This window comes from Marmota marmota, unplaced genomic scaffold (genome assembly GCF_001458135.2).
Source record: "Marmota marmota marmota unplaced genomic scaffold, marMar, whole genome shotgun sequence".
In the NCBI taxonomy this organism is placed as follows: Eukaryota; Metazoa; Chordata; class Mammalia; order Rodentia; family Sciuridae; genus Marmota; species Marmota marmota.
Window position 1 is genome coordinate 13,967,171 of NW_026000249.1, and position 10,188 is coordinate 13,977,358.

A 10,188-nucleotide genomic window follows, 5' to 3' on the forward strand; every position below is an offset into this window, starting at 1 on the left:
AATCAATTATAACTGACTGTTGTTTGATACCTTTGCACGGAAATAAATGAAACAGACATTTAGAACAGAGACGGCTGCTGCCTGTGTGCCTAAGCCTGCCTTAATTAAAATAAAATAACCAGTAGGCGATGTTAAAATATCTTTGCCTCATGGTTTCTAGTTCAGTGTGTTTCTTTAAGTCCAAAATGAGTTTTATAAAGAGTAAAGCTTAAAAGGAATCTTTGGTTTACTGACATGAAACTAAAATATGTGAAGTAGAGATAGTTTCCTTAGCTGAGAGAATACTCCATTTTTTACAAATAGCATTTTGTTCGATCAGATGACTTTTAAATAAGTCAACTTGCATGATTTTGAGGTTTGTGATTCTGATTGGTAAAACATAACTTTGAAATTAGCTGTTCATTTTGTTGTCTGATAAAATATTTTGTAATGATTATTATCTAGACTACCTTTTTGTCATTGTTTTCATGGGGTTTAGGGACAGAATATTTTTGATAATTACTATGTAACCATAAGGAAGCTGAGCATGTAGAAAGGAGCAGAGTAAGTAAACATTAGATACACGATCCTCAAAGGTTATTTACAGTAAAGAATAAGAAAAGGAGATGAGCTTTGATGGTATATTAAGATGAGTGATTTCCATGTGATAGTTCAAGTCACTAGGGTATATTTCACTGGTGTGTTTGTGTGTGGGAAGAGCATTTCCTTGTCTTCCATCGAAGTTTGGATTTTCAGTGCTAGTGGTCGAGCCAGCAACAGACACAGCCAGTGGTATCTCTGTGGCCCCCGGTGGGATGGCTGCAGATCTTCTCTGCCTCTTGCCTCATGGCCTATTGGAATCTTAAAGTGTTGTCCTCGGGTGCTGAACTGCAGCTCCTGTGGGGGTGGCATCTTTACGGTAGGCTGCCTCCAAAAATCAGAGCAAGGGAGAGAGTCAGAGTTTTACTGGCCACGTTAACTGGCTTTCACCATTTAACATCTGTATTTTCTCTTGAGTCCTAAAGTGGTGGGTGTAGTATTGATGGAAACAGGGTAACAGTTTAATGTGACGCCTAACGTGGGTGGCCCAGGTGCCTAAAGAGGGAAGAGGAAAACCACGAGAAGGGATGACTTCTTGCCCTCCCAGCCTCTGCCCGTGATGTGGCCTGTGACAGCTCATCCAGTTCTGTTTCCTAGAAGACCTTCCATACATTATTGATTACATTCTCATTGGGGAAGCAAGTGGGAGCTTTTATCTGCATCTCTCACCAGCGTGGAATGGTGCCTGAGCTGTATTGACCGGCTATGGGATATGCTAGTGGTCACAGTTGTCTTTTACGAAGAAGAGCACCGAGTGACGCTGGTTGTCATTCTAGCTCTGCTGTGTGGCAGCGTAAATAGTCCCCTTTCTAACCAACCTGGTGGGAAAAGTCAATATCCCATCAGCAGAGGAGGTAAACACATCAGGAGCTGTGTCCCCTCTCTTCCTCCCCTGCTCCTTATTACCGCAGCTCTTTAAATGTGCTCTCCCCAGTCATCAGATGCATTTGTGTCATTCACATGCACAGGGTTGCCAGCCTGCAGCTCTGGCCTGCCGGGAGGCAGCCTTGGGGCCTTTGTTGTGTATTCTCAGACTCCGATAATTAGAACTTTCAAATTGTCTTTCTATAGTCCCTTAATGATGCATCTCTCTCTCTCTCTCTCTCTCTCTCTCTCTCTCTCTCCTTCCTCTCTTTTTCCACCTCCTTTGGGCATTTAAATCCTGTACAAAACTTTTTGTTGTTGTTTTTGGAAAGGCATTGATGTAATTTAGAAAAGGTTGTGGAGAACAAATGTGAATGTATAATTAAGGAACAAAAATCTTGAAACCGAGTTTTCATTTTCCAGGGTTTTGTGGACTTCAGTGGGGTTTTGCTTTCTGTGATTGACATCCTGTCCCTTCTGTGTTTCCTTCCCAGTCCTTTCCTATTCCAAGGTGCTGGGCCACTTCCCCCACCCCCACCCTCAGGCACCTTGGCACAGTGTCCAGGGCCCTCACTTCCAGAACAGCTGATTTCTGGGGCCTACCTTTCTCTATTCAGGAGCATTGGATTGGGGGCAAGTGGTCAGAAGTGAAACTCAACTCCAAGTATGGACTGGGGGTTCTGGCTAGCTGGGGTTATATATCTATATCCCTGATTGCATCTTGTGTGACCTTGGGCAAGTGACTTAACCTTCCAGATTCCTAGGCCATAAAATGGGGATTTAAAAAAAAAAGAGTCAACTTCTCAGAATGCCTCATGGGGTTCCTGAGCAGCTTTGAACAAAGACTGCATCATCTTAACCATTCTGGGCAGGGTTGGATCCCCAAAAAGATCAGACCTGTGTGTAGCAGTCTCTGGGGAGGCAAAGGAAGGATCTTGTCTCTAGCTGTTTTTCTGTTTTCTCAGAACAGGAAAGCCAGGGATGAATGGGTGAAGTAACAGGTTCCAGAGGCCAGGGCACTATACACAGTGAGTTCACACAGTATTGGCAAAAAGAAATCTTGGCAATAGACAAGTACTCTCCAGGCAGTCCCCCTTAGCAGAGAGATGAAGACTGAAGGGACTAGGAGAAACTGACTAGGCCCAGTGATCTGGGGAGCATGGGTTGGGAGGCACAAGGAATCATAGCTTCTTTCCTTTGAGACCAGGTACTTCTAGCCACATGCAAACTTCACATGCAATTGCATGTCTGTGAAAGTGGAGCTTACCTTGTCTGCTGCACGTGGGTGTGCACCTGCGATTCACATCAGTAAAAGGTGGCCCCAGCCCAGGTACTGAGTCAGCTTTGTGTTGAGAAGTGATAGGCCAGCAGGCAAAAGGAAGTCAAGCTTTAACAGAGGAATCTTGGGCACCCCAACATTGGACTGGCTCCAGGAATACCCTGAAGATTATGAGGAACTCAGAAACATAGAGTTGCAGACCCAATCTACACTCCCTTTTCTAGTGCCTGAGAACTATCAAATGGTCTGTAAAGAAGAAACTTAAAATTTTTTTATTCTTTTTAGTTATACATGACAGTAGAATGTATTTTGACTATTATACATACATAGAAGAAGAGACTTCTAATGCTTTTATTTTTATTTCACTTTAGAAAAATTGAAGAAGCAGTTTTTTACACCCAAAGTTCTTCAGGACTACAGAAAACTCAAGAACACAGCCGAGCAGTTCTTGTCCTGGAGTGGCTACTCTGAAGTGAACCTCAGCAAACTCTTCGCCGATTGTGCTGTGAAGTCCTAAGGGAATCCACAAGTGAATGAGGAGGGCTAGTTGCAAATCCCAGCTTCCTGAGCACCTCTACTCTGGCCCTAACTGCTTCTCCAATATCTTGCTTTTCCTTTAAGGACTGCATCTCATGTTCACGTGGGATGTGAACTAGGAGGAGGGATTACAAAAATATTTCATCTGTCATGCATCAAAGAAGATCCAGTCTTCATGTTATGATATACCACTGAGCTCTTCCCCATGTCCCTAAAGACCTAGCATATTGGGAACTGGGTTTCTAGGAGAGGGAAATTGCTATTTTAATTGAAAGTGGCTGAGATGTAAGTGACCCTGGACTTTGCCCCAGGGCTGTAGTAGAAGTGTTCCCCCAAAGAGAGGATTCTGCAGCCCAGCAGGAGCAGTAGTAACATTTTGCCTTTTCACATGCCAATTAAACACAGTCTAAATCCAGATGATTCCTCAGCCACTTGCTATAGAAGTGGCTGTCTTTTTTAGTCACGTCTTTCAGATAGGTAGTGGATGGCAGGGGAGATATAGAATCCTTGCACTCAAAAATAAACAGAATGGACTCTATTGAATTGCTCCAAAATCCAACACACACACACACACACACACACACACACACACACACACACTGAACAGGTGTTTTACATTTACACACACCCACACTTAAATAGAAAGTTTAGGTAAAAGTTTATACAACAGGATAGCACATTTAAAATAATATAGGACATCAAAGGGCTGGGGATGTAGCCCAGTGGTAGAGTGCACTTGCCTAACATGCATGAGACCTGAGTTCTGTCTTTAGCAGTGCAAAAAGAAAGTGTAGCATTTGGGATGAGGATCAATGTGTTGCATTTGGCAAAGTGGGAGAATGGTTAATTGGCCCTGGTGCTTGCTATTTTTCCTCATTTTCTTCAGAATGGTGCCTGCTTTGCTGCAGCAAAAAGTATTTCAATATGTCAATCTTTCTTACATTATTGGTAAGATTGTACTAACAAAATATATTTCCCCTTGTATAACTATGCTGTGTTTTAAAAATGTTTACCTATGTGTTTTTATAAAGGAGAGTATGCTGTGCTTTATACTTAAGAATAAAGTTTTTCTAAAGGGAAAGCAGTTGCAATGAATTCTTATTGGGCACAAACAATTGACTACAGGGACAGCAAGGAATACTGTTTGACTGAAGGCTACCCCCTTCCCAAACCTCAACCCACTTTTTTTCATTGCAACTGAGATTAGAACCCAGCTCATAAATTATTGCAAATGGCAAGGCCTTTGAATGTTCTGAATTTTAGAATTCAGGAGAATTTCTGTGGACTTTGGATCCTTTAAGAGATAAGATGCAAGCTCTGGGAGTATAGCTCAGTGGTAGAGTGCTTACCTAGCATGTAGGTTCCATCCCCAGCACCAAGAAAAAAAAAAGGTGAAGTATGGGGCCTGGTGTTATAATAGCTCAGGGTAGAGCAGTGCTTAGCACGCACAAGGCCCTGGTTTGATCCCCAGCACCAAAGAGAGACAGACCTAAGGTATGGTTTCTAATGTGACTTTGTGGACTTGTACAACCAAAGGGAGCTAAGCTAAGAGCTCCATGGTGTCTCTTGAAAAACAAAGCTCATTTGTTTTCTCCCTGGGAGAAAGGCACCAAACATAAAGGTCCCCTAGGGAAGGAATACTTGTTAAGTAGTGGAGATGAAGCCACCTTTCAATCTGGCTTTGCCTTCTCTTTTTGCTTCCTCCCTTCTCCCTTCAGTCTCTTACGTATCTCCTGTCCTCTTGCTCTTACACTCAAGTTCAAAGTAGAAATACTTTGGGATTAGGTTCCTGTTGATTAATTAATTGGTACTAAAAGCTCTGCAGTCAGTTACAAGTTGGAGGAAACTAAGGGATTGATGTGATTTTATTGCTCCTTTGGTCAATTCTGATAATTGCTATTATATAAGTTTATAGAGAGAGTTCTCCAGTGGGTGCTTCTAGAGCCACTCCCCCACTCGCTTTCTAAAGAGAAGGCATATTTTCCTTAATTTCTGAGTCCTGGGATTATATTGATTATAAGAATTATCCTGAACTTGGTCTTTTAACTCCAAAAGACTTAAATAATGCCTCACTAGTTTATTTCTTGTCACTGCCTCTAGATTGTAATCACTATGAGGGCAGGGACCACTTATAGAAGATCTATAGAAAATCAGACATTTCTAAGTACAGTCACCAAAAAGAGGTACCTCAGGATTCCAGAATTTTATGGAAACTGCAACTTGAAGAATTACAATGGATCTCTGTTGGAAGATTGGAATATCACCTACTCGCTTTTCTCTGAGAAAGGTCACTACTCCTTCCTTTGCCTTGATGGATAGCATACTGGGTATGCAGATATGCTGCCCACTTCTTTTAAGGGGAGAAAGCTGCCTACCCATCTTTCTCTATGGGGCTCTCTGGCATAGGTCTTAAATGCTAAAAGAGAATGAATGGAATAAGCTAGATTCATGCTACCCAGGGGTATGGACTGTCTAAAAGGGGCAGCAGTAATACGAAGAGGGACAGGACCCAGAGCAGCCACATGGTGCAGTTTTTAAGAGAAGCCAAGAACCTGAATATTCCATAAAGTTTCTTTATTCCTAAACCTTCGAAACTGATATTTTAGAACAAAATTTGAAACATTGTGTGGGCCAGACTCGACCTCTGGGTTAAAATCTATCTGAGCCAGTTGGGAAATGGTACTCTAAAAGGACCCTGCTGTGCTTAGAGCCCCATGCCCCTGAAAAGGACACCTGTTCTATTTAATTTAATTTAGGAACTAGGATCTAACCTACAACAGATTCTTGCAAGGATGTGCAATCAGCTTGTCTTGGGCGCAGTTTACTAACTCTCAACTCTCCTTCATATGAAGGTAGATAGAAGAGGCCAGAAGTTGAAAATCCTGTAAAATTTTAATTTGCCTGAAAAATAGATGGAGTTAATTTTATGGCTTGCACAGGATGTGGGGGCTAATCAAAGTTTGCAGATTGGAGTTCAGATGCTGAAAGGGAATGAATTCACTCCTTCACCACCACCCCTTTCTCCAACCCTTGCCACCTCTTAAAGCCAACACACACATACACACACACACACACACACACACACACCTTGAGACACACTTTTTCAAACATCATTGAAAGTGAGTTTGGCAGAAGATGCAAAAACAAGAAAACTCCAAAAACAGATTTCCCTATCTTTGTCAGGGTTTTATGAAAAACATTAAGCCTCAGAGCCTCTTGTCAGGATCCTCGGCCCCTCAATTCCATGCTATTTGATGCTGCCATTCCAAATTTGAAGCTGCATTTTCCTCTCTTTTCTCTCTCCCTCTCCCTTTCCCTCATGTCTGTCTGTCTGTCTCTCTTTCTCTCCCCTCACCTAAATATTTCTTAATTGAATGGTTTGTGGTAGAGCTTCCTTATAGCAGTTTAATAGATTAACTCATCTGAGCCAGCCTCAAATTTCAGATTAAAATTCCTTCATCCCGAAGGCAGCATTATCAGGTTGTTGGAGGCTGTTTTCAAACCTTGGTTTTGAATAGCAGCGGCTCTGCATTAATTTAACCACTAAGCTAATAAGTAGGTTTCGTTTTGTTATGCTAAGCTTTATTGCTTTTCTTTTGATCAGAATGGTGTTGTTGAGCAAAGCAGCAGACAAGGCATTCTTTGATGAGGGAATTAGCGCTCCATTCTTCCTCTATTATTCATAGCGCAGTGGAATATGTAAGTACCTGAGGGTGTCAAAGGAGCGCAGGTTCTATTGCAAAGTGCTCGCCTTGTTTCTCTCAATAGCTGACTATGAGATGATAAACCGCTTAATACACTGTGCTAATTGGATGAGAGCAAAAAGAGATGGGAATTAAGGCGAGGCAAAAGGAGAAAGTGCAACCAGCCTTCAATTCACTCTTTCACCACTTTAACAGCACCAAAGGAGGCACAAGCTTTCTATAAGCAGACTAGAGGTTTTGTGCAGAGATAAAATGAACGTGTTAGTGGATTCAAGTAATACACTAATTATTGCACAGTATAAATACCACTACTGGTTTTATAACAGGGAGGTAAACTTCTTTTGAGAGGGTTATAGGATTGCTTGGCAGTGGTGTAGAACCTAATAAGGGCCCAGAGTAATAACCCCCTGGATTAACAAAATTGCTGCTTGTAGAAGTATGATTCAGGCTTTTACGAAGATTTCCGGAGAATGAATAAAAATGACTGAATGACATTTCTTAATGTATAACTGGTAATCGCTCCCTTTTCTTTAAAGGAAAAAAAATGTATACTTCAAACTGGACCGTTAATAACGTCCAGGGACAACACGACTTTTTCCTTTGAAAAATGCTTTTTCCCCCCTGTCAGGTAGCGGGTTTTCTTTTCCCCGCCCCCCCAGCCAGGCTGCCACTGTCAGTTAAATATGCAGTTGCTCTGGGGAACTCTGTGTTCCAAAATACCATTTTAGGCTCCATTTAAGACCCCCTTCATTCAGACACACTCACTTTTGTGTATACACATACACACATGCTCATGTACATTTTTTTTCCTCTAAAAGCAAGTTAGGCTAACCCATGTATAATTTCCTCTCCTCCAACATCAGCCCTTTTTTTCTATCCTAGAAAGATCTCCACACTCAAAACCATACCAAACAGAGAACTACAGGTGCTTTGACTCTTGGTATTATAAATCAAATGCAACAATAATGAATGTTTGCCCCAATCAGGAGGGGCAGTAACAAGAAAGGGGAATTGATTAGGGCCCAATCCCAGTAACATTAGGTTAAGACTGAGTTTCCCTTCAATAATCACTCATCCTAATTCATCCTCTTGCTAACTTCCTCACCACACACTTAAGATGTCTGCCCTCACCACTGCCCACAGCCTAGACCATGGGTGACTGAAGAACACCTTTGCTAATATGCCAAATGCCTCCTCCCGATCTGGGTAACCTGTGTGAAAATGTAGCAAATTAACTTACCCTTTTTCCTCAACCTTCCCACAGAGGCCCCAATAGGGCTTCCAATCACCCTTCCCCCCAAAATACTGTGGGGGTGGCAATGGGAAAGCAGGTGTTGGGCCATTCTGCCCTGGGCATGATAGGAGACAGTCATGCCATGAACTGGACTCTCCTGGACACCCCAGGGCTCCACATGTCCTCCTCCATGGTGGAAGAGGTTTGCTTAAGGTTGGGGGTGGGGTCAGCCGCTCCCAGCATTGTGACTGAGTTCCCAGATATTGGGGCCAAATTGGGTTGCCATTCATTAATAATGCTCACAATAAGATTAAATCATTCTGGAAAATCTCATAAAATCCCCCTAAGTACGCTCCAGTGGCTCTTTCCAATCCCCATCATTCAGCACTTGGGGAGGTTTGGAAGGAGAAGAAAATTGGTTTCTTTGCTTTTAATGCTGCTTTGAAAAGATACTCAGAGTTTGTCATGCGTGACATGTCACATGTTTAATGTGGACTTGCTGGAAGTCAGGGGGTCTTTAGCGTGTGATATTTATGGGGAATATTAAGTGCAGAATGAGGTCCCTCCAGCTGGGGAAAGTTGAAAGAATAGGAGGCCCAGGACCCAGCTTGTTTTCGGCATCAGAATGACATAGGATTAAGAGTTTGTAAAACAAGGCGAGGGGTTCTCATTGGCCAGTAATAAATGTAATCCTTGGAGGTAATTTCACGCAATTTGCTTCTGCTCCATGGAAGGGTCAAATGAGAAAAAATGACTTAAAAAAGGGTTCATTAACAGGAAGAATGGTACTGTTTCTCGTATACCATCCAACTGGCAGCCTGGAAGGGAAAAAAGAAGCCTTACTAAACAAAAAGCCGAAATCGACGGAAAATTGATATCGACCACCAATAAATAAATAAATAACTCCCTCCTTTCCTCAGGCGTCTCTGGCACTCGGCTATCTCCTCCTCAGCTATCTCCACCCTAGGGGAGCAGCTTGCCCTAGGGCAGAGTCTGTGGAATCTGAGGGTCTGAGACTTTCAGGCCTGGAGGAATGCCCTAGAAAGTTTCCACCCAGCCTTACTAAACCTGGGAAAGGAGTGTGAGGTGGAGTGTAGGTAGAGGCCCCTTCCCATGCCCCAGGCCGGCCACCTGCCTGTGAGTACTGCCCTGGCGAGTCCCCAGCTAGGCCATCATAGAGGGGACCCACCCGAAAGCCAAAGTCCCAGAAAGAGTTTCAGGCGGGCGAGCTGGGCCCACACACTCCCCAAGCAGAGCCTCCAGACGTCTGGACCAGTTGGCCTTACCGACTATGCGCGGGCCAGAGCACCACAGCTGCTGGGCCTGCTGGCCACCTCCCCAAAGGGCCATTGACCTCTGCCCGACCCTGCACCTTCCCCTCGGCCTGTACACTCGCGCCCCAGGCCGCCACTGGACCCTGCCCGCCTCCTTCCAGGGCGCACGAGGAGTCCGACCGGCCCTGGCCACGAGACACGCCCGAGCCCCCCGACTGGCCCGCGGCGTGGCGGGGCGGCTGGCCCCAGCTCCTCCGGGAACCGCGGTAGTCACGCCGCGGCAGCCCCCCTCCCACCGCCTGCCCCTCTCCCCAAAGGTCCGGCGCGCTAATTACTGCAAATTGAAACTAATTAAGCTTCTCTTCCCTTTCCCATCACCCTGGGAGCATTGGCGAGACCCAGCCCCCGCGGGCGGGCTTCCACCGAGCGGTCACCCGAAGGGGCGCTGGCAGGGCCCGGGGAGGGGGAAGCTATGGTTCCCCGCCACGGGGAGGAGTGCGCCGAGCAGGTTAAGGATCGCAAATCTGTTTCGGTCTCCTCACGAAACCAGAGTTGTTTGGATTTTTAAAAATGTATACATTTCCCAATGCCTGGATAAGTGATGTAATGACATTTGTCGAGTTAAGATCTGCCACTTGGATACCCCTCGCTGCCTTTCCATCATCTTTCTTGCGTGAGCTCTCTCTCCTCTCTTCTTTCTCTCTCTCTCTCCCTCTC

At 44.4% G+C, this 10,188-nt stretch overlaps 1 protein-coding gene across 2 annotated transcripts in view; it reads left to right on the forward strand.

The window, feature by feature from the left end:
• Pola1 (DNA polymerase alpha 1, catalytic subunit) overlaps positions 1–4,340 on the forward strand; it is a 295,390-nt gene extending 291,050 nt beyond the window's left edge. For both annotated transcript variants that reach the window (XM_015488095.2, XM_048796433.1), the window contains exon 37: positions 3,094–4,340. In XM_015488095.2, the coding sequence (XP_015343581.1) occupies positions 3,094–3,239 (146 nt within the window). In that variant the 3' untranslated portion in view covers positions 3,240–4,340. The remainder of the gene's footprint in view (positions 1–3,093) is intronic.
• Positions 4,341–10,188: the final 5,848 nt, after the last annotated feature.